We start from the raw sequence: 27,812 nt of genomic DNA, 5'->3' as shown, positions 1-27,812 counted from the left end.
TCATTAAAAACGAGGGACGAGTTTTTTAACAGGGCTAGCAAGTAATTTCTTGGTTTATGTAGTAAGATTTATGAAGCCGCCATATAGAGCGAATTAACAAAACAGAGGATTATCTTGTATGCAACTAAAAAGTCACGAAAACAAATGCGCAAGAGTAGCAAGACAAAGTTTCAAAATGATTGGTTGATCATAGCTACCAGTTTATGTCTAAACAAAATTATCATGCATGGTTATTAGAATCCTTATTTCCTGTTCAATTTCGTGACAAGACCTGACTGACTAAAGTTGTTAATTGACATTAGTTTATTCTGTATACTAATCTCATTATAGATGGCATGCAGACATTTCAGCATGTGAGTGTCTTTGTTTACTATTTTTATATTTTAACCAGTTTGAATTGCTCGATCTGATTTAATTAGATCTTAGTTTCTCTTATTATGCTCGTATTCGCTCATTTATGATAAATCCATGGTTCCCTGTGTATAAAAAGTCAAATTCATTGGCTTGATTTCAAATAATGTAGGACGACTGTCTGTGTGAGAAAAGACGTTTAGACCAACATGATTAATCAAATGCATGAACTTTGCCAGGTTGTATAATACAGTTTCATGCTCTTGAATAGACTTCGCACGAAAATTAGACTAATTAAGCAAATTATGACTATAACCATTGGTATTAACCAGAGGTAGATGGTGGCTGCAGAAACACAAAGAAAGATAAAACATGACAGCTTTCGACTTAATTACGATTCATTCTCTTTGTTTTGATTTATTTTCTGAAGCATGGAACAGGTGTCATTTAAAGACTGAAACTTTTTAGAAATTCACTTTAATGAATTTAAATTATCCAATAAAAATAAAATGCAACAAAATCATAGCTGACTGCAATTCTATGAACAAATATCGGTAGGGGTGAGCTAATTCAAACTGCACTTTTTTATTTATTTCGCGCGTTGTAAAATTTGTTAATATTAAATTGGCCTATTTTGACTATGTCTGCATCCCACAATTAAAATGAACATCAAGACACGTTTGAATGCTTTAAACATTTATAAATATCGGTCATTTTTAATTCTGCTATTTCGATAATTTGAAGTTCCTGTTGCTTTAACTTTTCCCGTTTCACCTATGAAACACTGAGGAAATAGGGGTCTCAACTGAAAGTACCGATGGTGTAAATACTGAAAAATTTTTCCGTCTCAACCTTTAGGTAAAAAATGGCAAATTTTAAATCAATGTCTCAATTAGCCAACTATACAACGATTACACGATTGTGTATATTGTGACGTTGTCACTCCAATATCATTTTAATTATTAGTAGCTACTTTGTAAAAGAATCAGTTTATGATATTTTATTAAAGAATAGCTCTTTTGCTTATCATTCACAAGACTAAAAAATTTTTGGCCCTTTTGCGATTACCTCCACAAATACATCTTTACATGCTAAAATAAGTTTGTAAATAAATTAATGTACATACAATTGAATAAAAATTACCAAACTGATATACTTTTGTCCATAAAGATAAACAATGCCTCGTCATTTTCCTCTCCAGGCGAAATCATCTCCAAGTGTTCATAGTGACTCGAGCTTTCGCGTAGGAATGGTAATTTTTTGGCTTTTTTTTGTACACAATGTGTGAAGAAAAAAGTCATGGTCGCTTTCAGTAAATAACGAAACAAACAATAAATATTTTTATGAAATTTTAATATGGATGTCATAAGATTTGAATGTTTACCCTGTTGGACATTTATCAAATTTCAGTTTTATAAGACTATACGAGTTTAGACTTGCAGGGAAACATTAGCAATCTGGCTTCATCATATATCGTCGATCTAAATAGGTTCTGATGGGTGGACGAATATCAACTCTTCTTCTGTGTGTTTATCTAAAGTATTTATCATTGTGTGGTACCGTAAACTTTAACTTAACTCGAGGACATATTGACAAATTTTCTAACGCTTACATCAATACTTCATGTGAATCAAACTGTTCAAGAAACGCCTGTAGTCCGTACTTCAGGGCATCCTGCATTGCTCCAAGTTGTCATAGTTGTCGCTGTAATAAGCGTTATCCTACTTTTAAATATAATAAAAGTTCAATTGGAAAATGCGTGAAAAATGAAATAATCTCATATTCATCGAGTAAGTGGTACATCACACATTAATATTCCAATGTTCATGTGATGACATGCATGCATGAAAACATGTTTTCAACTGAACTATATGCCTGCATAATTTCTATGAGATAAGAGTAATATTTTCAGTTTATGTAACGTGTATGTTCCAGTAAGTCTACATAAACTTGTTTTAGCGAGCACTAATAATTATTTTAAATTTTATTTCATTATTTGCAATTTATGAAACCTAGTTCGATCATTATTTGCCAGCGAATGCGATAACTTGTCTGAAGATGGAAATTATTTTAAGATGTATTAAGATAGATAGAAATCATAAATACATTCAGTCGCTGGCAATTAATAGATCAAAAAACTTAGTGGTATCAAAATCATCCGTATGAAGTTATAGTGTTAAGTTTAAATAATTCAATAAACGTTCTTTGTTTAAAAAAGCCACTTTACCGATAAACGCCAGGTTTCCCTTGAAGCGTGAGTTGGACGTTTCTCTCTTACAAACTCCACGTCTCTAGCCGACATTATCATAAATAAGAGTCACCACTACCTTAGCATTATGATACTATAATAACTTTGTTGAGTTGTCATTTGGACTTAGAAATCGTATATTTAGAGCTTATTTTTAAAGCGTAAAATGATGATGGATCAAGTTCGATAATTAGACGGGTGGGGTGGCGTATTCACATTCATGTTTGTTTTATGGGTATATTATTCAATTCTCTTGGTTGCACCTATCTCTTTGGTGTGAATTTAAGTGCTCGTGACGATAATATTAAACTTGATAAAAGAGTATAACGAAAGTCCTCGATATGGGTGCACTTAGTCCTGATGAAGTACGTGATTAAACTATCATTATCACAACTGTCATCGATTTTTTCATCTTAACACAAACGATGATCTGCGTAGGTAAACAAGACTGGTTCTTAACCTATCACGTGCAGTGGAAACTTTGCTTGGAACCACGATTGGACATGAGAAATCTGAGGTTGACGAATTGTTATTATGGAAATAGAGCACAACAGTGGATGTGGACAAAACATGGTCAACTTTTGAATGTGAAAACAAGGAAATGTCTTCAAACCTCGGGAGTAGTTATTTTTCTCTATAACAGACCACATCCCAAAGTAGTTTTAGCCCAATGTAAGGCAGTAGACGTGAGGCAAAATTGGCAATGTCAAGGAAAAAATGGTTTGTTCTACTTAAAGTATCACGACGCTTACTTGAATTATGACAAAAGTAGACACTATGTAATAGTATTTAAAGGTACAGAACTTGGGGGCTTATGGACCCGCTATGGATCAAATGAGTCGTTATGCTCCTCCATTTCACGTAATAAAGGTAAGTTAGAAGTGTCAAGTTAAAAAGTCAAACTATCGAATGCTGCATTGTTCTTTGAAACACGTGCACGTTTGGACTTCCCAGGACTTTTGTCCTTATATGAACTGGAAGGGATTATAGTGTTACACAATTTAGAAACTCGCTTATAGTGCTACAAAATAACCATGCAAATAGAGTTGACAATGCTGATTTTCGTAAGGAAGAATCCGTTGCCCAATTAAAGGACACAGAAAAAAACAATTGATAATTTTTCCTCCATTTCAAAAGAAATTGCTTCTTTGCTCTTTATTCATTTATTTCGTACTAAACATTTCTTGCTTTCGTTCACCTGTCCAGAAAACTTTAAAATGCCAATATGAGGCTCAATGAAATAACTCCTTTAGACAGTTAAATCGATTTTAAGAAGTTTGCAATGTATTTGGATAGGTCGAAAATTTTACCTTTATGAGCTTTTTGGGCATAGAAGGAGGTTACTTTGCGCTGGAAGTGACGTAAAAAGGAGAAAACGCAGTTCTACTTATTATTTGCCTATATTTTTTAAAATTAGCACTGTTCTTCATCAGAAAATCTTGAATAAAGACAAACAGCAATGGCGAATTGTAGGTTCCGGCGGTGAACAAATATTCCGGTTCTGGAGCATACCGACGACAAGGAGGATTTTCTTCCTGATGCAAAGACCGATAAATATAAAATTTTCGTCCAATAAAATACATTGCAAAAGTTCGATTTAACTATTTAAAGAAGTCATCTCACTGACCATGATATAAGTACTTTAACAGTACTTTTTATATCGTGTAGCAGCATATTTACCTAAACTACAATATACTGCAGAATGTGTACTTTTATATACCAGTAATCAAAGTCATACAGTATCAATTTCAAAATGATGCTATACATTTTCCCCAAGCAATAATTGATTTTTAGACTATAATGTATTTAATGAAACGATATACTTATGTTTAAAATGACAAAAGGATTAATGAAAGGTCGGTCGGCTTGTGCTTACAGTTACATAAATAACTTTACAATTATATTTTGTTCTTTTTCTTTTAACAAAGAATGTTATAAATACTTGGATGGATCAAGCATGTTTACAATCAAAACAATGGATCTTAAAAGATGTATCAACAGTTCTTCAAGTAACTGTGTAATAGAGAAAAAAGTATCAGCACCAATAGAAACAACAAATGTCAAATGTGTAATTGAATGGCACAGAACGATGTTTCTCAACTACGATCAATGGAATTCTCTTCCAAATAGAGTTAAATACTTGCAAAACAAATCATTTGAGTTGGTAAAACAAGACTCCATGAAAGCGACGTTAAAGGTAAGAATGTTGAAGACCAAAACATTTGGTAATCTCAAGCAAAATGGTGATGAAGGAATATATAAAGGGAGAAAAAGTTATTGCTTGTTTAGACTCTTCTCCTTAGCTCTGAAGACTGATAAACATATTTTATTATCAAGCACATGATGTATTCATTAGATTTTTTCATTCGACTAGTTTTCATTTCACTGTATCCATTACTGTCTTAAAAATCACTTTCAAAGTGACAAAAAAGAACAGTAATAGGTTTATCTGGCTTTAAAATGAAACAAATTCACCATTCTTGCAGCTGTCGCAGTTCATCGCTTCAGCTCAAAATGAACCATCCTACAGTTGGTAGAAATTTTGTTGCAAACATCCCGATCCAACATGCAAATTTGTCAAAATTTGACATTTCATAGGCGCACACCACTGCCCACGCACATTAGTTGCGAGCAATTGAAAATTCATGTTCACATTATGAAATAAGTTTAACTTACAAAAATCTAGATATCTTATTTCGATAGCATCCGAGAAACTTCTATCGTCAGTTGTCCAACATATTCCTTCATCATGGGAACATGAAGCATTTTCTAACATACTGTTAATAACTACCACAGGTAAATCTTACATCATCGCAGCACTTCCGTGGACAAATAATTAAACTGTACATTAGCTGCTCCAAGCTTTACTATAAATATGAACGTACAAATCAGACAGCTTGGAGAGACGGTCAAGATGGAGAAGTACAGTGCATATTAATAAAGTTCTCGGGAAACTTCAAACGTAAGTGTAATATATAATAAAAAACTTTCTAGGGTAGTTAGACTAACATGCAGTAGCAAATTATTTTGTTTGAGCAATACAACTTCATGATCAACCATTAGTAACAAACAAGTGATGGTGAGTGGTGTTGACGCTTTAGTGGTGGCATTAATGAACTGATGGTAGCACTGACGTACTGATGGTTGTGTTGACTCTTTCATGATACCGTTGTTTCACTGGTTGTGACATTGCTGCTGGTCAATTTGGTCGGAATACTTTTTGATCTCAGGCTTTATATACGCAATAAAATCTTTTATATTTAAATGCTACTGCATTCATCACAGGACAACCTCAACTAATTTTCTCTCTTTTTGCTTCTAGCCAAGTTCTTCAAAGAGGAAGTAAGTACATAGTTTTTGCGTATTCTACCATTATTTTATCAAGCACAGCTTCAGTATTCATGCTTGATAAAAATATGAAGATACAATGTTCTTCTAGCGTTTTAGAATGACTGTAAAAGTTTCGTCAGACATTGGATTAAAATCGCGTTTTGTTAATTGCACACTAAACAAAAATTATCGGGGATTCGAGCTACTTTCTTTTCAACTTTTAAATTTCCATTTGAAGACTTTTCAAGTGCGAAAATATCAATTTTGAAGGACTAAATTTATTACACGTTATTCCAGTGGTATTCCTCATGTGTTTTATAATAGAGTAATTACTGTGACACGTATACGCGTACACAAGACAGAAATTCTAAAATTACTATCGTAAATCTGAGGCAAATCAGAGATAAATTGCTCTCAATGGTCATAGTCAAAACGCAAGCAGTTTTTAAGAAGTTTTAGCATTTTATATTTTCAAGGGCTTTTTAAGTGCACTTAAAAGTGAGAGTTTGATTCAAGGGCTTTTCAAGGAGTTCAAGGAGTACCGCGAGCCATGAATCACGTTCCAATGGCTGCTGTGTGTGTGTGTGTGGGGGAGGTGGGAGGGAGGGAGTAAGCTTGGTTCGTAAAAACGTTATTTCATGTGACCCATGTCCAGGGCCATAGCCAGAACGTTAATGGGGGAGGGGGGTTGTATTCATATATTCAGTTATGCCCTGCTGATTTTTTTAAACTTAATTTACATTCAACAGAAATCAGTGGGGCACAACTAAAAACATGAATATACACCCCCCAATTAACGTTCTGGCTACGGCCCTGCCCATGTTTGAGGGGAACAGGCAATATTTTGGTTATTTGGTCTGTGACCTTCACCGCAAATGAATAATTGAAAAATATGGCTACTTAATATTACTACTGCTTTTTGCCAACCACAAAATCAAAATCTTAAGAGTTATGAATGTAAAAGAAATGATTTTTCTTCAGAAGAAAACTACACAGACCGTCCCAACGACACCAAGAGATCACAACAGACCCAATTCATTAACTACGAACGTCATTGTGGCAACTACGAGCGTTTTATCTTTGTTGATAGTCGCTGTGATCATTGTTTTTATTATCTTAAAGCAAAGAAGGTAAGTATGGAAAAGTATGTTCTACTTTTCAATGATACAAAGACAGACACTGGTAACATACAATATAAAACCCAGCAATTTAAGCTGCTAAATTTATAATTTCGTTTTTAGACAAAACACTGTACCAGGAAAAGGTAAGCACATCAATGTACCTTACGTTCTTCCTTTGGATACAAATTTCCTGATGTCATTCCTTTACCTAGTCAATACAGCTCTAAAATCATCTGAGAGAAAGAAAAAGGAGCGTCGACATCACCAAAAGGGCAAAAAGCTAACTGAAGCCACGAAAAAAGCAAATACAACCAACTGGCATGAGCCAGCGATGTACGCTGCTACAACAGACTGCGGGCTGTACGCATCAACATTTCGGTTAAATATTAATCCAGATCATACAACAACAAATGGAGCATCAAGTGAATGTATAATATACGACACAAATCACAATGGAAAACATAATATGGAAAGAAAACAAGTCGATGCTGCTTCAAGTGAAAACGCCAGGTACCATTCACATTCTACAGAAAATACTTATAATGAACCACATTCGTTGGTCAAAATGATGAAAGCAAGTGACAGCAACTCGAACGATTCCAGTTCAAATATACATATCTACAACGAGCCATAGCGAATGGAGTATGGGCAAATTTAAGCGATTCATCTTTAGAAAAAGTAGGTCGTTCGGATATAGACAAGTACCGTTATTTTGATATACTGCTAATTTGGAATTTATGCCAAAAATATTTATCGCACGTTGCAAGAAATTTAATGTCAAGTAATTTAATAATTAATTTTTATATTTCGAATGCATTTATTAATTAAACATGTTTTTCACACCTTTGAACACAGTGCAATGTTTACATAATTACTGTAGGTATGTGCTGATGTGTATCAAATGTATGAAAATACAACAAAACTTTTAAAAAATTAACACTAACTATTGTTTTGTTCTTGTCAACATAACGTGTATCGATAAAAAAGCAATAAATTACCCGTAACTCCTATAGGGTTCATTCTACATACAAATAATGAAATTTTCTATCTTACTTACGCACTCATTTAACGATATCAACCAAAGCTTTCTTCATTTCCAAAAATTGATGTTTGAACTCAATACCATCACCCTGAATGTTAGAAAAAGCTCCTTTATAATGATTTGGTAATGAAGCACTGGAGATCTCTACCTCAGACACCTACTTGCTTATATGCCCCTGTGAGCAAATCAAAACACACAACAACTAAAGGGTGATATGAAATTGTGAATCCCTTGCCATAAAAACAAACTTCCCAACCATGAACGGAAAATGAACATACCTTAGATAGTCGGAAGTCAACCAACACAGAACCATGCATTTCCATTAAACAAGCTTTAAATGACAATGGATTTCTTCTTCTGTCCACAGCAAATATACTTATCTGATCAGTTAAATAAACAAGTCACGAAATTCAATGGTACTTGGGTAAACTAACGAGAATCTCATGTCTCTAAAATTTAGACTTACCACTTTGGAATTATTAACCTTGAATTGATAACTCAATTTATCTAACACTAAACGCAGTTTTTTAAGAGTAGATTCTGCGTCAACTTTTGATGTAAATCTTGTCATTCGCTTTACCAATCTTTGGAAGGTTGTCTGGGAGTAAAGTATATAGCCCTGCATAAGTTGGTGAAGTGCTTACGTAGATGGTGCATGAGTTGGTGAAGTGCTTACGTAGATGGTGCATGAGTTGGTGAAGTGCTTACGCAGATGGTGCATGAGTTGGTGAAGTGCTTACGCAGATGGTGCATGAGTTGGTGAAGTGCTTACGCAGATGGTGCATGAGTTGGTGAAGTGCTTACGCAGATGGTGCATGAGTTGGTGAAGTGCTTACGCAGATGGTGCATGAGTTGGTGAAGTGCTTACGCAGATGGTGCATGAGTTGGTGAAGTGCTTACGCAGATGGTGCATGAGTTGGTGAAGTGCTTACGCAGATGGTGCATGAGTTGGTGAAGTGCTTACGCAGATGGTGCATGAGTTGGTGAAGTGCTTACGCAGATGGTGCATGAGTTGGTGAAGTGTTTACGCAGATGGTGCATGAGTTGGTGAAGTGCTTACGTAGATGGTGCATGAGTTAGTGAAGTGCTTACGTAGATGGTGCATGAGTTGGTGAAGTGCTTACGTAGATGGTGCATGAGTTGGTGAAGTGCTTACGTAGATGGTGCATGAGTTGGTGAAGGTTTGGAGGTTTTCCTCCCCCATGACAAACCTTGTCATATCACCAACATGTTTGTACATTCTTACTTTCTGTTAACAAATCATGTGTGTTGAAAGATTTGTGTACGTATACTACATACATGCGTACGTATGTACGTAGATACTGCAAATATAAACTACTATTTCTATACCTGTGGTGTCTGGGTGGATGGAGACTGACTGCATAGCAACATATGATCTGGATGAACAGGTTGTGAATACCATATACTGCCATCATCACAGTCTCTTTCGTCACCAGTACTGTCTAAATCCACTTTATTAAAACGACGAAATTCGGGTTGAGATGCTGACACGTGACCGCTACAAAAATTCAAATATTCTATTTCAAAAAGCGCGTTATTAATAAAATCATTTTATTACTGTACATGTATTTTCTTACTTTTGATAGGAAATATCTTCTTTTTCATTGTTAGTGCAAACTTTCTTGAATGGTCTGGACTGACAGGGAGACTTGTTGGGAGATTGTTTATTCTTACTGAAACTTCTTAAATACCATTTGTGATTTTTTATTTGTTTCACGGTGTAACGATGTTTTGGTTTTTCGCACAATATTTTCAAAAGCAACCCTAAATTAAGAACAACTTTAGTTCTGCAGACTGCAGTGCGTCCAAAACCAAAGTTGCAGATCACAGGTAACAAATTACAGGTCAATCAAAGATGTCACATTATTACAAATTTCTCGTTTCTCGCGAAAATCAGTCTATACTGCGTACGTTAACCAAGAAAGGGGGCATATTATACAATAAACGTCAACTAAGTAAAAGGGGGGAGAGTTATTCGACAACTGCCTTAAGTTATGTATCTGTCTAAAGGATTGTGATATGTACTTACGTTATTAAAAAAATTGTTTGAACAGAAGGTGTAGTATGGATCTTAGCATATCTCTGATTTTGCATATTCTCATTCCTTATTTGATATTTGTCAGTGTATGTTATATGACTTCCCAGATCTGTAATTTGTGACTTGCAACAAACAACACGTAACCTGTGACCAATAGCTGTCATTTTAGACAAGCTGGTTGATTTTAAAAGTATATTAACAAGCCAAATAATATTTATTTGAAGAGAATAATATATGCATGTACATAAAAGTTGGCTAAAAGTACATCAGACTCAGTAAATATGACCTGTTACAAAACATCCTGTGTGTTCATTCTTAATACGCAAATATTCTATAAGCTTTCGTTATGCACTGACTTACCAAAGGCTAGTGGATTGATTTTATTCCAAGGTGTGAAATGGTAGTCCTGTAATAACCAAGCATTGAATTCTGCACATTTGCAAGATGGTTCATTCCATGGCAATTCTGCAGAGAAAATTCAAACAATTTATGTGATGTAGAAAACAAATGATTACAAAGGTACGTATATATGGGAGGATTACACTATGAAATGAATGTATGTAAACTACAACTGAGAGTTAACCAAATGTTTTTCACTTGAATTGTTTCATAATTTGAAGTTTATATTTGTGAACATTTGCCATTTTTTCAATTGGGATTCATTTAATCCATAATTCAAATCAGATTCCACCAAAATGTTTTTAATTGTATTCACATTTGAAAAAATGCAGAAATCTACATTTCTTTATAACAAAAACCAACAATTCATTTGTAAACAATATCTTTTTATGTTACCTCCAGCCAACATTGCAACCAATATGATGCCACAAGACCACAAGTCAGCTGGTTCTGCTGAATACTCTTTTCTTGAGAACACCTGAAGAAAAAGCAAATTTATTTGCAAAAATAGGATGTTGAAACATCTTGATAAAACATCAAATCTAAACTGCAAGCCAAATCCATAAAATACACCAATACATACTATGTATGGTGTATGCGGATGTGTGCTCAAATTCAATCTATTTTAAGTTTAAAATCCAATATAGCATGTACGTATAATACACAGGCCTGCTGAGAGAGGAAATAATGGGGAGCATTTTCCATAAGACCCACATACATATTCCTTCTGGCAATTCGGAAAGTAAAAATATATGCATACTTTTGACAATCACAGTAGAACATACCTCTGGAGCAACATATGGAGGACTGCCACAACATCTTCCTAGTAATCTCTCTTTTCCTTGATGTCTGAAGACTGTGGCAAGTCCAAAATCAGTTATCTTCAAATTGTCTTAAAACATAATTGAGTTAAAGTTTTAATAGATTTTGTTAAGTACAATATAGTAAAATAACTTAGTCGCACCATTGTCGTCCAATATGATATTTTCTGGTTTCAAATCTCTGTGTGTTACACCTTTAGAATGAAGATATTCCTATACAACAACAATTAAGGTCAAGAGAATGTGAGTTTTAAGTAAAATAATGTTAGTTGTGTACGGATAACTTACTACTCCATCTAATAATTGTTTGAAATACTTTTGGGCTTGCATTTGAGACATTCCAATATCAGGCTCTAAAAATATAAAATGGTTTAAAATCAAAATTATTTCCTTTCATATACAAAACACATGCAACTAAAACGAACTTTACCTATTTTATCAAAAAGCTCACCACCTGATGCATATTCAAGAAACAAGAATTGTTGGTCACCATCTGTTCTACTTCCATAAAAACGTATAATATGGACATCTTGCAACATGCGATGAATACATATCTTGAAGAAAACAACAGTAAAATAAAATTAATCAATCAATAAATAAATCTATGGACAAAGGCCAACTGGAGTCAAGATCTATATAATTAAAAGGATAAAGACATGCATATATCTCATTTTTGAAACAAATTAGTAACATAAGAAAAATCTAGAGCATACGACTCTGATGAAATAAATTCGAAAAGGTGACAAATCAGAAATATTCATAGCAAATAAAATTTCCTGATGAACAGATTAGTAAAATTGGGTTTGATGTTCAGTGTTCACAATAAATGAAGTCATATCAGTATGAAATGTGATTTATTGCATGATTACGTCTTTCAAGGTCCAAAATATCAAACACATAAAAATAAAGAACATTCACAAAGCAAGCCACAGCAAAAGCAAAATTAGCAAATATACATTAACAACATGACTGAGCTATTCATGAAAAACAAACGCCACAAAAACGACACTTGGGACCTGATTTCATCATGGAATGGACGATATTCTTTAAATAGTCAAACAAATGAATAACGTGGAAAAGTAATTCATCACTTTTAAAATTTAAAGTCAAATCATACCTCTTTACGAATATCTTCAGGACATGCGACTTGCTTCATATTGATGACTTTAACAGCAACGGCTTCCTGGGTTTCCTGATTAATCGCTAACTTCACTCTGTGATGTAGTATGAACGATTGACAACAATGTAAATGGATACAGAAGTAAAAAAAGGATATAAATGAAACACGTACTCGCCAAATGCTCCTTCACCAAGTGTTGCAACAAAATTCCAACCCTCTACAAATGATTCCATCTCGAGTATTTTAAGAGAATCGAGCGCAGTAGCCAAAAATTATAAATTCGAAATTGTAATACATAGAATAAAACGCATTTCATTCTTTTTCTTGCATTTTTTCATAACAGCATCGTATCCATTGCCCATTTGATCTAACAGAAAAGCGGAATGCTTGACCTGGATCTGATAATCGCTTCGGTTTTCGCGCCTTATTTCGCCAACTGGTGCTTCCATGTCACTAATGACAAATTGGAAATGATGATAACAAAGTTTTTCGCGTACCAATCATTGAGTTCTATAAGACCTGGAGGGGAAAAGGGGCCTGGACCCTGTGGTCAAAAACATGGCGGTAATGGCCTCAAGTAAACCAATGAACTTACTCTTTACTTTTTTTAGATTTATTAAGTGAATAAGATTTACATGCGATATACTGCTTGTCTGTATACAACTATTTAGTGCAAATTGTGAATTTCTCCAAAAAGGTAAAAGCAATCCATATAATATGTATGTATTAAATGTTATGTCAATGTTGGTCTGTATCTTATTATAACAGGGTGCTGTTAAAGCAGTTGTAACAAGTACAATCAAAAGAAATTGAAAAAGAAAATGAACTTGCCAAGGTAGAAATGAATCCAAATATATATTAAAAGAAATATGTAAAAATATAAATAAGATAAATTGTAATATCAAATAAAATACAATAAGCAAATATAATAATAATACAATTAACACAATTAACTTTGTTTTTCAATAAACTATGTTAATTTGCCTTTAAATTGGCAATTTTTGAAAACATTTGTTACTCTTTTTTGAGACAAAATTTTTCTGCTTAAAATAGGGCACATTTGTTTAACATGCCCTTTTCTTTTGCAATATCGACACATCATTCCTAAAAAATATTAATGTTTCAGTTTGTTATATTAAAAACAAGAGTCTATACTACAAAAATGTGAACCTACTTGCTCTGCATTCGGTTATGTGGTGCCCAAAAAGACCACACTTCTGACATCTGCCTATAGAAATTGAAAAAATTGTAATTCTTACAAGAAAGTATTTAATAAATTATGATATTATGAACCATACCATGAAATTCGTTTCTTCTATCTGTAATGTAACAAAAGTAATACAATTTTAATATATTATTAATCAAGTAGGGTCATAAAAAATTTTTATATTTCAAAATATTTTAAACATATTCAGTAGAAAAAGATTAATGTCATACTTTGGGATGGACCACCACCAGTCCCCACCACACTTGTAGTGCTTTTTTCTTCATGTGCTGCAATTGGAAAATATTGTCTATTAAAATATAAGTTATTACAACAAAGTCTTTAATGAATTGCAATATAAAGTAAATGGTTTGAACCCGGTTTTATGATACACACCACAGCATTTTTTAATATAGTTGGCAGCGCATTCGGTTTTAACACAACTCTATTCCCAACTGTTTCCTTCATATGGTCAGAAAAATGTTCTGAACAAATCCGACCCCATTTCTTTGGGGCAAACTCATTCATAGTTCGAGAGTTTTGCTTAATGCTAGACACCCACATCTCCAAAAGATGTGGGTGTTTTGCTGCATATGGAAAGCTATAATGAGCAGAAAGTTTGAGATAAATACAATTTAAATTAAAGATTATGCTTTAAAAAAATTAGAAAAACTACAAACGAAATGGTATCACGCCATCAAACGACAAAATTACAAAAACGAGGTGCTTTTTTATCGAGCAATAAATAATATTATTTTGCCTACCGGTGCCATGAAAAGTTTCCATTTCTTGTACTATTTCCACAACCATACACCACACAAGTTATAGGCATAGGATAAAATTGAAAAATAAGTTTCGAAAAGAAAGGTATAGTATATCGCCAATGTAATTGCAATTGTAATCACTATTGTAATCGCAACAAAGTGGTTGTCAAAATCCGGGTGGGCGATAAAAATTATATTTCGTGAGCCCGCGTCTCTCCGCTGACTTTGACAACCAAAACCGCCATGTTTTTGACCACGCGGCCGCGCGCTAATAATTTTTAGTAATTTGGTTGACGTTTCCCTCCAGGTCTTATAGAACTCAATGGTACCAATAAGGTACCATGTCTGTTTATATTGATACTGTTAATATCATGCAGTACGCGAAAAAGCTATTTTTTAAGCTAAGGTTGATCAAGGGGGAAGGAGAAGATCAAAATAAAGGCAGTAGCACTGGCAAGGGGGCAAGCGCATGCAAACTCAACAAAATTTTAATGTGTTTTCAAGATTATAGTCTGACGGTATTCGTTTGTACAATCATAAAAACAAGTTAAAAAATAATATGCAACAGCCATTTTTTGCTCGGACTTAAAGCGTCCGCTTTACAGGCAAAATGATCATCATTCAAATTACAATAAAAGAAGAAAATTGTAACGTGTAAGTTTTTAACCTAATGGTATAATTTTTAAATTAAAAACATATAACATTCTTTCATGTGGTATAATTTTTGTTTAGTATATGGTTGGAGAAGTAGACCAAAGTAAGTAGTAAGCGTTGTTCAGGGCTCCTTTTTAATGAAGTTGATAACTGGGGCAATGGGATGAACAAACACAATAGTAACTATTGACGTTACTAAAAAAATTTGAATGCTAAGAATTGGAGGAAGCGCAAAAAATTTTCCAAACGAAAAGCCACCTTCACGTTCATGGAAACCAACCGCTGACTTGAATCCTTTACTCTAACCATCTTCATGACTTCTGCATTCTTTCACCAGTTTTTATAAACGTATCATGCACACAGAGTAATTGGTTGGACAGTATTTTAAAGGGGATGATACAATTTTTACATTCAATACATACGTATGTCAATGATTACACATTATCAATCTTTTATACCATTTTCAGATTCTCTTTCATCTTTAGAACGATGCTTGCGTTTCTTACGCTTTTTGGACTTATGACGATGAGATGAACCAGATTCAAGGCACTCAGACTCTGGAGTTCTTGAACAATCTTTACTCCGCTGGTTGCAATCAACATCTTTGTTTGATTTGCGGTTTCTTCTATCTTTACCTCTCGACGATCCTTTACTGTGAGAATATGGACGATGGGCCGACTTTTCGTAATCACTGTCGTCTGAATTGCTGCTACGATGGGATCTCTTTCTTTTCTTTGTATGTTCATTGTCACTATCACTAAACGATTTATCTCGATACTTTCTTCGTTTACTGTCATTTCGATATTCTCTATCATCATACCTAGAGCGTCGCTTTTCACGAAAATATTTATCATTTTTACATCTAGAATTTCGTCCGCGTTCTTCACGACGATCATTTTCATCTCTGCTGCAACGACGATTTTCCAAACATTGTTCGGACCAATCATCTGGATTGCGATAGACATGAAGAAAGTTGCAATTTTTACCACGTGGACATCGATTTTGTGCAAATAAACCTGTGATAATGGTAAAGATAACGATATGTCATATGAACATACAACCACATAGTCCTTGTTGGTCAAACTAATTTGACTAACTGTTGAATTTAGTAAAAGAACTTCCATTTAGTAAAGTACTTTAACAATTGTTAATATCTGTTAGCTATACATCTAAACACGATAAAACACAATTGCGATGTACGCAGCATAAAAAATAGAGCTTCCAAAGTCGTGAAGAGAAAACATTGTATTTTGTACACATGTTGTGTATGTAAAACCGTATATGTTTGCATGGTATCACTAGTTCTTTTAATTAGAATTTCAAGAGAATTTTATATCATAAATATATATAACTATAGTTACCGCATATAGCTGACTTCCAATTTGTCACAGGTGAAAATTCACAGGACAACTGTCTTCCTGCATACCATCGACCATTGAATTCAGCAAATGCCTTTTTGCAATCTTCTTCTCTATTAATAAATTTGAAAAAGCTTGAAAGAATTTCGCACTCAAAATTATCATTTCATTCAATAACATGTTTGCGTAAATTAAGGCTGAATAATATAAACTGAAATACCTTAAATACTGGACATAAACATTTCCACGAAGGTGCAACTCGTAATTACAACACACCTATGACATGGCAGAGGGGTAATATGGATAAAAAAATTCGTATACAGGATAAGTATAAATAATGAGATATTCAGCTTGGTTTATATATGATGTTTGAACGGCATCGTTACTTGAACAACATAATTATAAATGAAGTCGAGCAATATAAATTGATATATTTTATGCCGTAAAATCTATCGATTGTAACTGTTAGCAGACTTCTTTTCATGTCTGCTATTACGTACAGAAGATCAAGCAAACTAAAACATAGTTTTAAACTGAATAAAGTCCCATGTAATTACCGTAAACTGTGATACTCTTCCGTATTTTTCAAACTCCGGATACACATCATCATAAAATACCAGAAAGTTCTTGTACGCATCTTGCTCATCAAACTGAAATAACGAGTGTTATTGCACTGTATATGCAAAACGTTGATGTTTTGAATGTTGATGCAAAACTCCATTCTCTGTGTTTAATGATTAAAGCTTGTTTGGTCCTGTGGCGAGGCCACCTCGATAATTTTTTTTTTTTGGGGGGGGGAGCAATATACATATATTCATGATCTCCTGTTGTAAGTTTCGTTGAAATCAATTGTTTTCTGCGGATTATAACATGCATATAGTATATAAATATTGTCTCCCCCCCGTTTTATCAATGTTAAATACATTCGGTCCAAAATCATTCAAAAAGCAAGGAATCGAATTCACATTGTTTTGATCATTGTAATCACATCTCCATTCTCCATGCAGGTACAGCGCGAAGTTGTAGGATTATTTTAACTTGAAAAGTTAAATATATTTGCTGCCAGCATCTTCAAATAAAAATATTGTAACACTGTGATGCTACTGCGTCACTACATATTGTCCTTAAAGCATTTCTTTCCACATAATTTCAAACCATATACATGCATACGTTGCTTATCAGAGAAAAGAGCTTGGCAGCGAGTTTGTTAAATTCGTTTCCCAGTAAGAGCCAAACTTTTACATACTTTAACACAAAATTACGTTCTTAACTCTTCAACATTCACGAGAACTCACACTTATTTGTAAATATGTATTTACCTCTAATCCTGTATCACGATCAGCGATATCTAAAGCACTTTCTATGTGTCTTATATCGTTGTACATTGATGGAATAAGAAGTGTTGTGCTACTAGATGGTCTAGGATGCTGGCGGGAACATCTAAGAGTTTAATAAAACATAGGAAGCATAATTATTCTGTAAAACCAACAATATAAGCATGTTTACATTCGTTAATTTCGTTTTCCACTATTTTACCCAGGGTTTTTCATTAAATAAACAAAATCAAAAACGCAATGAAAAAGCAAGTATCTCACAAGCCCAGGGTGCATTTTCACGAGAAAAAAACCCAACCAAAATAGAGATCAACCGATAAATATTATACCTTTCACCAAATCTGCAGGCACCAGTTTTGAGATAGAATGAACAATTAACAACATCCTAAAAAAGTAGACGAATATCAACTATCATGTATGAGTTTTTGCACGCATATCTAAAGTATTGAGTACATACATACATACTTTTCAAAATCGTATTCTTAAATAAACATTTGTAACGATGAGTTCTGGTCATACGAACCTTTTCTGTTCCATAATTTTCAGGTGCAACAGGATTATGAAAACGATCCTTAAATGGACATTACGATTTGAAAATTCAAAAATGTCATTTATAAACAACTGGAAGAGAAATTTCTCCACGACCTTCGTGTGTGTTGAGCATATTCAAAAGGTAGTTACCAAGAAACCACAAATGAAACTCACCTGGGCAGACGGGACGTCTTTTTCTAGTTCTCTAAAAAGAGCATCCTAGCAAAAGAGTTAAAGAATCCACAGTATAACCATGTACTTAGATACAGTAAAGTAAAAATTAGTATATATATACATATATATGACACCACAAACGCAATATACGTATAACAAAACTGATTTCCCCACAAGAGAGCTAAAGAATCTTTTAACGATCATATAAACTAAACTTGGATACATGATAAGGATCAACTAATGTTACTCTACAAGACACGACATACTGAGGTAGACGAAGCTTTGACTATATAAGCATTAAGTCCTACCCCAATATGAGATATTGGCAATACAGCTGTTGACAATTTTAAAAATAGAAATGTGTATGTAAAAATTTATTTAGATCATCAAGAAGGGAATCCCAGGTTTCGAACGACAGTCTCTTCTACTCCCATGATTTTGGGCTTTTGATTTAAAGCAGAAAAAAGTCTCTAAAATGGTTGGCAGTTGTAGATGCGAGCACTGACTTCTGACTCAAGCATCAGCAACTAACCACCAATGAATTGTGGGATAAAAATTAGTAATGTAAAGTTACAAATAAAGTAAGGATACATTGAGCCCTGATAGTTAGTTTATCGTGGATAGTTCCAACATCAGATCCAAACGCAGCAATATTTCAGCAACATTCGTTGTAGCTTTATGATAATCTGTGACGTAGTTTTTGTTAAGGAATCGTATTCTTTAGAATATTCTATTTTTGTGTATTTTTAATAGGTAATCATTGCCAAACTGGCAAGTAAATTTCGAAAGTTTAAAAAGATAAACATCAAATGTAAACGTTTAGTGACGACCACATACATGGAACTGAAGAATATCTTAGAAGATCTTGTTTTGGGTGATATCTTAGAAGATCTTAGTCAACATTGAACAAACTGACTGAATATTTTAGTAAAGTGCCAATATCAGGGTCAGAAAAATAACTTCCTAACATAGCTTAATGGAATTTAAGAACATTTTAGAACTGCGTTTTCTCCTTTTACGTCACTTTCGGCGCGGTGTCACCTACTTCTAGACGCAATAAACTCATGAATATAAAAATTTTCAACCTATCAAATATATTATAAAGAAGTTATTTCTCTGACAATGATACACCCACTTTAACATTTTCATGTACTGTAAACAGTCATTTGCAAGCGCGCAACAGTCAGTATTTTTCAATTCCTTCACAAAGTGTTATTAGATTCAAGTTTTTTTCTGTACGTACCTCTTTATCTTTTATCTCTTTTTCTTTTTTCTCCTTTTCCAATTTCTCTTTTTCTTGTTGCCTTTCCCATTCTAATTTTATCACCTTCTGTGAAAAGAAGCAACAGGCTTCAAATTATTGCATGATGCTAGTTGATCAATGACTGAAAGGGTACACCACGCATTGTTGGGGTACACCATGCATAGTTAAGGTACACCACGCATAGTTGGGGTATACCACGCATAGTTGAGGTACGCTACGCATAGTTAAGGTACACCACGCATAGTTAAGGCACACCACGCATAGTTGAGGTACATCACGAATAATTGGGGCACCCGAAGCCAGTGATGGTCCATGAGGTCGGCCCTCTCCATGCGTACAACCTCGATCTTCTGATAGCGTTAATGTTTGAATAAATAAATAATCAAGTCCAAGACTTTGAGTCAAGCCTTTTGTATCGTCTAAAGTGAGACCCACTTTCAACACATATGTTATGAAATTTTAATTAATTTAGCATAAAAAGTGATTAAGATAATTTCATTCAACAATTAACTTATCAACTGCTCAATCACAATCTAATTCACGATGGAATCCTATTATGAAATCAATCATCAGTTTTCTTGCGAACTATCTTAAATCTAGAACAAAACAATTGCACAGCTGGGATTTTTTCATTTTCACATGAGAGTACATAATTTAAGTTTACTAGTTTAAAAGGAAATTTTTTTACACGTTTTACATCTCAATGATGTAGCCTAACATTATATCTACCTTTAAACAAAATGTGCAGTGTTTTTGGAAACAACTGTTTTTGGAAACAACGTTTCATGTCAAGATGACATTATCTATGTATAAACAGCTTGTTGATATTGCCACATTATAAACATTGCACCCATTTTTCCATAAATGTTCAATTGTTGGGCATTTTAAATATACGTAATACGTATGTATATCGCACGAATTTAAAAAATTCAGATGTAAATTGGTTAATATAATGGCAGGTCACCAAAAGATCCTAGCAACTTTGCACTAAAAATTGCACCATGTGAGCTTACTTATGCATGTTGAAATTTTGTACCTCTTGCTCTTCTTTTACTTTAATTTTTCTTTCCTCTTCTATTTTCTTCTGAGCAAATTCCTCTTGAGCCTTAGCCTCACGTTCTAACCAAAGTTTCTCCTTGTTTTCCCTGTTGACAAGATATATACCTCAAACATAATGTTTATTAAAACGATAATTGGCAGCAAGGAAATTTTTTTTTAATTTTTAATACACTATTAGGTAAATAAAGCATGAAACTGCATATCTCTCTTTGAAGCAAAATTTGCAATGAACTTCTTGATAATACTTTTAGCTTTTATATTCTACAAGTATTGATACATTCTACGTGGACACGTCATAAAGACAATAATTAAAAATTTCATCAGATCTAGAATGTTGTCCATTCTTTCTTCTTTACCACAGTAAAGACTTACCTACTTCGTATCTGTTAAATTTTATTTTATTTCAAAGGTTTGTCTTTTACCAAACAGTTAGCTCAACATTATAAGCCAAGAAATTGTCAGGAGTTGAAATAACAGCATTTGGTAAAAAATGGAAGGATATCAAAACAATAGGAAAGATGCAAAACTTTTATCACAACTTCTGATGAAATATTAATAATGCAAAAAATTCAATATTACCAAGTTGTATTGCCATGTGAGCTGATGTGACCTGCATACAGCAATCCATACATAATGATATAATAATGATTCTGGATGAAGACAGAACATGCATTCTATGATTGAAGTTTTTCCACATTATTTCATGTGTGTATGAGTGCAACCAACAGCAAGCAGTATAAACTAAAGAAGTACTTTTGTGAAAATATTTCTTAGTTTTTTTATTTTTTTTTTATGTTTCAAAAATTGTCCATTAATGATTGACAAGATTGACACACCTTTCAAATTTTTCTTGTTTTTCCTTTTGCAACTCATCATCTTCAATTTGTTGTCTAAATTTGAAAATTCAAATATAACTTTGAGTATCTTGATTTCAACCAATTACATTGAAGCTAAGTGACAGAGTGGCAATGCCAGCCCAATCGTTTACAAATACAATGCAAATTTTCACCACAATTATTATTAAATTTCTTTAGAAAATTAATTACATTCATTGTTTTTCGAGTGATTAAGCATAAAAATATTTGCGATGTAGAAGTAGAAAACAACCTGGCTTTGCTATTGTTGCTTTAGCCATATCATGTATAAGATCAAATGGGGCAATTAACTTAAGTTATACCTTGTTCAATCATGCATCAGTGATAAAGCTATGAAATGTGTTCATTCTGTTTTTTGTAAAAATAATCAAAACAATGGAAGAGTGTTTAAATTTTATACAGTATTAAATAGTCAAGCGGCACTTGTACCTGTAATCATGATCATTTTGAAGACGTTCCTCCTCTATAAAAAGTAAATTCTTTTTCAAACATTTTTTCAGTAATAACAAATTTCAAAATACATACATGTATGTATAATTTCACCATAATATTTTACTAACGTAATATTTACATTATGTTTAAAATAAAGTGACAACACCAATGACAAAATGTTTACTGTATGATAATTTGATACCTTTTAATTCTGCCTGCCTTCTTGCTTCTGCAGCCTTTTGCCGCCTTAACTTACGTTTTTCTTTCTGGAGGAGCCTTTTAAACAGTTTGTGGCTGTAACATCAGAAGAAAATGTGTAAAAAAATGAAATGTAATCTACATAACATGAGAATGGCATTTTTGCCTAACAGATATAGATTTATGGAATTTTTCAAAAGAAACAACCACAAAGGTGAAGTCAAAAGTAATGTAGAACAAATATCTTTTTTTGATTCTTCAAGCCCTCAGGTGTCTCCTCTACTATTTGTTAGCCAGAAAATATGGAAGGCATAACTAATGTTTTTAATGAGGCAACACTAAATCTTTAACCATAAAAAGTAAGGCATTCATTACACAGCAGGTAAAAGTAAAACTAGCCAAGATAAAACTCCTGGAAACAAAATTACAGTACAGTCAAATTTATTTGCTTTAAGATTTATAACAACGCATTTTGGTTGTAGGTTTTTCTTAGCAAGTTAGCAGCCACAGTGAATGTTTGATTGCGTTCAAAATTTACATGCAAGTTTTACTTCAACCAAAATTTATTGTTGTTTAAAAATAAAGGGAATAATAAACAAGTTAGATTACCTTAGTTTTTTTGCTGTGTTCAAATTGTCCGCCATGATAGTTGGTCAAATGACTCAAATCTCAATTTCTTGATCGGACGTAATGATCCAATCTCTAAGCCAAACTGTGGATTGTTAAACTCGCACTACTTATATAAATCAGAATTGGGAGTATAAGGATTAGGATTTGCTAGATCATTACTGCCAATCCTTTATCTCCAAGCATTAAATTCTCTGCAAATACGACGAGGAAAGGAAACCATTAACCAAGTTAGCGAACACAGGAAGATCTTTCAATAAAACTAACATGAAAATAACTAAGTTACAATTCAATTTTAACAAAACCAAACAATGCTGAAGAGTTATCATGTAGATGGGATTCTCTAAACATGAACCATTACCTGAAATTAACTTATTTTACTTATCTTGCATAAGGTCATAACTTATAAGATATAAAATAAGGTTAATGTATTGAGAACAAACCCCATCCCATTTAATGACGCAACATTCATCACCAATACGTAAAAGTAAACTACAGACGCGTCTAAAAACTTCAATTTACATCAAAAATAACTTGCACAAAAATAATGTCATAAATTATCTTACAACAGAATGTAGGAAATATTGTCAATGATACTTAGGATTATGGCTCATGTCTTATTTAACTCAACTTATATCTATTCTTATCTTTTGTCATTATTTACATTGATTTTTACAAAATTACAATTATCACTGCCTCAGGGCTCGCTGGAATTCTTGTATGATACTATTTGTCTGACTAATCAACTTGTTAGCGCTATAATAGACACTATCTTCCCTACAGTAAATAAAACCATAAAAAAGTCAACATGTAATAAAATTGTGGAATTATTTCAAAAAAATTCACTTACTTTGAATCTTTGAAATATCGCTTCAATGTATCACTGAAACTTCTGGAATACTTCACAAACTCCTTTTTATGAAATTCTAAATTCTGGAAGATCATTATTTTATAACTTTGAATTATGTTATGAGAATATCACCGCGAAAAGTTACTAACAACATACTCTTTTATGTTCCATCATTCGTCCTGTTGTAATATAACTCTTAAGAACGTCATTTACGGAATCAAGCAACTCCTTTATCGAACTGGCAATTTCTCTAAAATACATAATTATAACTACCAACTTACTGCACTCACTGACTAATACATAAAATATAAGCATTGCAAAAATATTTGGGCTTAGTGCATAAACCACAACTAACAACCTGCTATTTAAGATCTTTACAACCAAACAAAATTATTACAATGAGCAGTACGTATAGTTAACCAGTAGAATAAACAGCAATAAGAAAGATTACAAAAGGTTGAACCGGTAAAAGAAAATGACAGTACAAAAGCAAAAAAAACAAATAAAACTGAGAGTGAGGGTAAGAGATATTTGTAATAGTTGAGAAGGCAATGACAAAAGATAACGACAATCAACAAAGTCAATACAAAAAGCTACAATAGCATATTTGCACAGTATGTTGTGGAAATTCAGTAATTAATATACGTAAGGTTTACAAACTTTATTGCTTGTAGAAACTTTGATCTGTCGTGAATTTCTTTCGGAATTTGGCACAAAGTCTTTTTCAGCTCTGAACAGGATAATAGATCAGAATTTTTTAGTTCAGTGGTCACAGTGTGAGAATTAGTTCAGAAAAAACGATGTGCAATTTTTTTGACAAAAGTGTTTCTTTATAGGCATAATCAAATCGATATTACGTTAATTATTATATAGCGCTAATTGCTAAATTAATGTTTTTAAACGTAAACAAATTCATATGATTTACGACAGTGTTTTTCGTTAAAAACGCTGATTTTTGCACATCGTTTGAAAAAGTGATGTGCAATTGTTTTCATTTTAGCTAAAACGATGTGCAAATTGCACATTGCACACCGTTAATTCACACACTGGGTCATATGGTATACTGTATAAACACGGTACGATTGATAACGAATATTGTTGACAGTAACTGAAACTACTAAAAATCAATGATGTGAGGCCTAAGATCAGATTACTTTATAAATTCCTTCAAAATGGATAATTATTCAGCTTTACTCACTTTGTGCCTTCTTGTTCAGTGTTTGAAATCCTGGTTCGGGTCGATCAATAAACAAAGCTACGTAGTCATAAAAAATAAGGAAAAAATTAGTTGGATTCAGGCATACCCAAGCTAACTTTAATTGTACTGTAATAGCTCATAGACACAATATAAATTTATACCATCAATTTCTTTTTCAGACAGCAAAAGAAGTATCTCATTCATGTTATGAGGAATGGATTCTAACGGGAAAAATACATTTAAAAATAAAAGAATTAAATATTGGATTCTCCGTCAAACATGTACTTTTGACAAGACTGTTACAATATAAATTTCAGCTTAGTAAGATGTCATAGAATAGAATTGCACAACTACATGAAATGTTACTTGGTTCATGCATTCATGAAAGATAATTAAATGGCTTTGTATCACTTCTCAAACCAAAGTTTACAACATTCCTACATACTTCTCAATGAAAGAAAATGAATGAGTGAATCTTATAACTAGTCAGACAAATTCAACATTCTCTTAAAAATGTGTTCAACATTGAAATTGAATGCAATTAAGTACATGAAGAATGCTTGCGACATTATAGCAATTATTGGTATTTTGTATACGTACATGGACTACAAAATACAAACCTTGCTTGAGAATTGCAGACACAAAATCTTGACATACTCCAGGTGCTTGCAGCTCAGCCTTAAGTGAAATTAAGAGCTAGAGTTAAAGTTATTTACAATCCATATGTAAGAGAAATAAATTTCAAGGATCATTATAACTGTGCCAAAGTTGGACAGAACATGCTATCAACAAAGAATTTGGAAACAAAAATGATAACACTATAGCTATTGTAAGTTTGCAAAGTAAAGCAAAAACACAAATTTTGTAATGTACGTAAAACAATACCATAAGGTATAAAAATATCTCAGTGGCAGTCCATTGTATAAATATTAAAAGTGATTTTGAAAGTGAATAGAAAAAAGGCCCTGCAAAACACATGCCAAAAAATCTTTTTAACTTTTTAGTGTTCTTCACAAAACATGTACATCATAGAGAACTTATTGCATGTACAAAGTTTGTTCTCCGGCATGCAAAGTTTCCAAACTTAAAGTAAGCAATAGAGCAAAGAGACGGTGATGATTATCATTCAGGAAGAGAGGTTATCATTGATAAGTCACAATGGAATATATAGTGGGTGACATCAATAATTGTTGAAGCTGGACAAAATATAAGACAAACTTTCTTCATTTCATATAATGAATTAAATAAATCTCCACCTTCTGAAAAGCTCCCTGTATCCTATCTAGAATTGTTTGGTCAACATGATGGCACTGCAAATAAAAAGCAATAGCAAAAATCAAAAAGGCCTTTCTTTAAGTTTTTAAAATGAGTAAGGCCTTTGTAAACAAAAAAGCCTTTAAAAAACTATTAAAAGTTGAAGCATTAGGCATATTTCTTTTAATAGGAGGCAAGTTGCAAAAAACAACAAGACAAAAATATACTCACTGAGTTTATACTAAAAACATAAGCAATGAAACTAAGTATAAACCGGGACTTATTTTACTCCTTTTTCCTAACAAGAATAAACTATTCTATAAAATTCTTGGCCAGAGTGCAGAGTATGACATATTTTGACATATTTTAATAAGACCTTAGGTGCCCAAAATGGCAAAACAGAAGTCCATAAAATTTTTATTCGGAAGTGCTGTGGAGTCTGTCCAGAATAATGGAGAAATATATTAAGTGTGGCTAGTTTTTCTATAAACTACATCTTGGATGCACCATTGCCACACTCAGCAATCTGGATGCTGTAATACGTAGGAACCTGAGAGCTTAAAGATTAATTTGTAAGCCATGCTTATTTTATATATTAAATTACATACTTCAAACAATTATATAAGGTAAGTGGTTTAAAAAATATTTAACAATCACAAATTATGACTTATTCTTAATTATTGTATTTCACAATAGTTATTGGTCACAATTAACATAGAATGTAATGAATGTTCTCCAACACCAGCACAGCCAGCATAGTTCTACAACTTTATACTTTTCTGGTTTAACAAAAATATGTGATGTTAATGTTATGCTCTCATGTTACTCTCATTAAATTCGTTATTTAACACTGAAATGTTTTTAACAGGTATTTTTCAATTTTTAAAATAAGAAATCCTCGCTAGAACCACATTTTGAAATGCCCTGCATTTTATTGAGCGATATAAATGACATACACTACATTCATAATAAATTACCAAGCATACGTAGTACGTATTTCAAAACTTTCGCTTTATTTTTTGTGAAGGGAAGATCAAGATACAAGACGATGTAACAGAGTGTTGTCGAAAGTAAGATGACATGTTTGTAATATTCAAATTTGAGATCAGCAATAAAACTCGCACAGTCTTTTTAAAGACTTAGAACTCAGTTACGTTACACTGAAATTGTAAATAATAGATAATTATGGGTACCTTGGCTGTTTCTTTTATTGCAGGTATAAGTAACGCATTCAGAGCCAAGTTGGGTATGGGAACTCTTTCCTCGACTTCTGCCGCCATTTGTTACAACTTTACTGCTATTTTTAACAATATATTGAAACTTGGGATTTTAAAATGACCTGAAGAACAATACTTTTTTCAGCAATTTACGTATGTAGAAATGTTAACTAAATTTCCATATGAGTGTACACATCATTGTTCTTCACAAACCCAGGCCATTCGCGGCCGCATATATTTACTATGTACATGTAGGTAGACTATATACGTAAGGGGTTGAGGGCATACGTACTGCATATTCCCCATACTGTAGTACCGATACCAAAGT

At 33.1% G+C, this 27,812-nt stretch overlaps 5 protein-coding genes and 3 long non-coding RNA genes across 8 annotated transcripts; 3 read left to right on the top strand and 5 right to left on the bottom strand.

Annotated features, from left to right (window-relative positions):
* Window positions 1-1,275: 1,275 nt before the first annotated feature.
* Window positions 1,276-2,127, bottom strand: LOC124446587. The gene is made up of 2 exons (XR_006948486.1): window positions 1,964-2,127; window positions 1,276-1,885 (listed from the first exon to the last, which is right to left on the bottom strand). It is a non-coding gene; the product is annotated as an uncharacterized LOC124446587 (long non-coding RNA).
* LOC124446582 lies at window positions 1,774-8,071 on the top strand. Its single transcript, XM_046997421.1, has 8 exons — window positions 1,774-2,141; window positions 3,038-3,469; window positions 4,528-4,796; window positions 5,396-5,561; window positions 5,922-5,941; window positions 6,911-7,059; window positions 7,171-7,193; window positions 7,263-8,071. Exons 1-8 carry the CDS (start codon window positions 1,847-1,849, stop codon window positions 7,682-7,684), a joined length of 1,776 nt encoding a protein of 591 aa, XP_046853377.1. The 5' UTR covers window positions 1,774-1,846; the 3' UTR covers window positions 7,685-8,071.
* LOC124446583 (serine/threonine-protein kinase Chk1-like) lies at window positions 7,848-12,896 on the bottom strand. The gene is made up of 13 exons (XM_046997422.1): window positions 12,663-12,896; window positions 12,489-12,585; window positions 11,802-11,925; window positions 11,660-11,724; window positions 11,515-11,584; window positions 11,336-11,442; window positions 10,947-11,028; window positions 10,512-10,616; window positions 9,691-9,877; window positions 9,443-9,611; window positions 8,559-8,690; window positions 8,371-8,472; window positions 7,848-8,180 (listed from the first exon to the last, which is right to left on the bottom strand). The coding sequence occupies exons 1-13, from the start codon at window positions 12,722-12,724 to the stop codon at window positions 8,112-8,114; spliced, it is 1,371 nt and encodes a 456-aa protein (XP_046853378.1). The 5' UTR covers window positions 12,725-12,896; the 3' UTR covers window positions 7,848-8,111.
* On the top strand, window positions 10,552-12,155 carry LOC124446586. Its single transcript, XR_006948485.1, has 3 exons — window positions 10,552-10,670; window positions 11,572-11,614; window positions 11,818-12,155. It is a non-coding gene; the product is annotated as an uncharacterized LOC124446586 (long non-coding RNA).
* Window positions 12,897-13,030: 134 nt separating the features above from the next.
* Window positions 13,031-13,499, top strand: LOC124446585. The gene is made up of 2 exons (XR_006948484.1): window positions 13,031-13,188; window positions 13,260-13,499. It is a non-coding gene; the product is annotated as an uncharacterized LOC124446585 (long non-coding RNA).
* On the bottom strand, window positions 13,406-14,522 carry LOC124446584. The gene is made up of 5 exons (XM_046997423.1): window positions 14,460-14,522; window positions 13,929-13,985; window positions 13,790-13,810; window positions 13,666-13,719; window positions 13,406-13,595 (listed from the first exon to the last, which is right to left on the bottom strand). Exons 1-5 carry the CDS (start codon window positions 14,503-14,505, stop codon window positions 13,462-13,464), a joined length of 312 nt encoding a protein of 103 aa, XP_046853379.1. The 5' UTR covers window positions 14,506-14,522; the 3' UTR covers window positions 13,406-13,461.
* Window positions 14,523-15,114: 592 nt separating this feature from the next.
* On the bottom strand, window positions 15,115-23,362 carry LOC124447071 (U2 small nuclear ribonucleoprotein auxiliary factor 35 kDa subunit-related protein 1-like). Its single transcript, XM_046997973.1, has 14 exons — window positions 22,948-23,362; window positions 22,343-22,434; window positions 22,138-22,171; window positions 21,670-21,723; window positions 20,811-20,919; window positions 19,700-19,840; window positions 18,511-18,555; window positions 18,329-18,376; window positions 18,135-18,190; window positions 17,791-17,911; window positions 17,029-17,121; window positions 16,692-16,747; window positions 16,475-16,584; window positions 15,115-16,129 (listed from the first exon to the last, which is right to left on the bottom strand). The coding sequence occupies exons 1-14, from the start codon at window positions 22,980-22,982 to the stop codon at window positions 15,558-15,560; spliced, it is 1,566 nt and encodes a 521-aa protein (XP_046853929.1). The 5' UTR covers window positions 22,983-23,362; the 3' UTR covers window positions 15,115-15,557.
* A 96-nt stretch (window positions 23,363-23,458) lies between these two features.
* On the bottom strand, window positions 23,459-27,803 carry LOC124446332 (programmed cell death protein 10-like). The gene is made up of 9 exons (XM_046997180.1): window positions 27,461-27,803; window positions 26,270-26,323; window positions 25,634-25,691; window positions 25,175-25,234; window positions 25,014-25,070; window positions 24,476-24,545; window positions 23,972-24,065; window positions 23,816-23,898; window positions 23,459-23,742 (listed from the first exon to the last, which is right to left on the bottom strand). The coding sequence occupies exons 1-9, from the start codon at window positions 27,545-27,547 to the stop codon at window positions 23,655-23,657; spliced, it is 651 nt and encodes a 216-aa protein (XP_046853136.1). The 5' UTR covers window positions 27,548-27,803; the 3' UTR covers window positions 23,459-23,654.
* Window positions 27,804-27,812: the final 9 nt, after the last annotated feature.

This window comes from Xenia sp. Carnegie-2017, unplaced genomic scaffold, assembly GCF_021976095.1.
Source record: "Xenia sp. Carnegie-2017 unplaced genomic scaffold, XeniaSp_v1 HiC_scaffold_22, whole genome shotgun sequence".
Classification (NCBI taxonomy): Eukaryota; Metazoa; Cnidaria; class Anthozoa; order Malacalcyonacea; family Xeniidae; genus Xenia; species Xenia sp. Carnegie-2017.
This window is presented reverse-complemented; position numbering and strand designations above follow the sequence as displayed.

What these genes read in the sequence shown, in the direction of transcription:
- LOC124447071 (XM_046997973.1), bottom strand. Translation starts at nt 22,982, where the DNA reads ATGGCGGACAATTTGAACACAGCAAAAAAACTAAG. An exon ending in TTTGTGAAGGAATTGAAAAA is followed by an intron (nt 18,556 to 19,699) that starts TACTGACTGTTG and finishes CTCTTTTGCTAG; the next exon opens with GATGCTCTTTTTAGAGAACT. An exon ending in AAAATTATGGAACAGAAAAG is followed by an intron (nt 18,191 to 18,328) that starts GTTCGTATGACC and finishes CTACTTTTTTAG; the next exon opens with GATGTTGTTAATTGTTCATT.
- LOC124446582 (XM_046997421.1), top strand. Translation starts at nt 1,847, where the DNA reads ATGGGTGGACGAATATCAACTCTTCTTCTGTGTGTTTATCTAAAGTAT. An exon ending in GTTCTCGGGAAACTTCAAAC is followed by an intron (nt 5,562 to 5,921) that starts GTAAGTGTAATA and finishes TTTTGCTTCTAG; the next exon opens with CCAAGTTCTTCAAAGAGGAA. An exon ending in CCAAGTTCTTCAAAGAGGAA is followed by an intron (nt 5,942 to 6,910) that starts GTAAGTACATAG and finishes ATTTTTCTTCAG; the next exon opens with AAGAAAACTACACAGACCGT.
- LOC124446583 (XM_046997422.1), bottom strand. Translation starts at nt 12,724, where the DNA reads ATGGAATCATTTGTAGAGGGTTGGAATTTTGTTGCAACACTTGGTGAA. An exon ending in AATCAATCCACTAGCCTTTG is followed by an intron (nt 9,878 to 10,511) that starts GTAAGTCAGTGC and finishes TTCTTAATTTAG; the next exon opens with GGTTGCTTTTGAAAATATTG. An exon ending in GAAGATATTTCCTATCAAAA is followed by an intron (nt 9,612 to 9,690) that starts GTAAGAAAATAC and finishes GAATTTTTGTAG; the next exon opens with CGGTCACGTGTCAGCATCTC.
- LOC124446584 (XM_046997423.1), bottom strand. Translation starts at nt 14,505, where the DNA reads ATGGTTGTGGAAATAGTACAAGAAATGGAAACTTTTCATGGCACCG. An exon ending in GGAAACTTTTCATGGCACCG is followed by an intron (nt 13,986 to 14,459) that starts GTAGGCAAAATA and finishes TTCCAATTGCAG; the next exon opens with CACATGAAGAAAAAAGCACT. An exon ending in CATAACCGAATGCAGAGCAA is followed by an intron (nt 13,596 to 13,665) that starts GTAGGTTCACAT and finishes AATATTTTTTAG; the next exon opens with GAATGATGTGTCGATATTGC.
- LOC124446332 (XM_046997180.1), bottom strand. Translation starts at nt 27,547, where the DNA reads ATGGCGGCAGAAGTCGAGGAAAGAGTTCCCATACCCAACTTGGCTCTG. An exon ending in ACTGAACAAGAAGGCACAAA is followed by an intron (nt 24,546 to 25,013) that starts GTGAGTAAAGCT and finishes TATCCTGTTCAG; the next exon opens with AGCTGAAAAAGACTTTGTGC. An exon ending in AAGTTTCTACAAGCAATAAA is followed by an intron (nt 24,066 to 24,475) that starts GTTTGTAAACCT and finishes TATGTATTTTAG; the next exon opens with AGAAATTGCCAGTTCGATAA.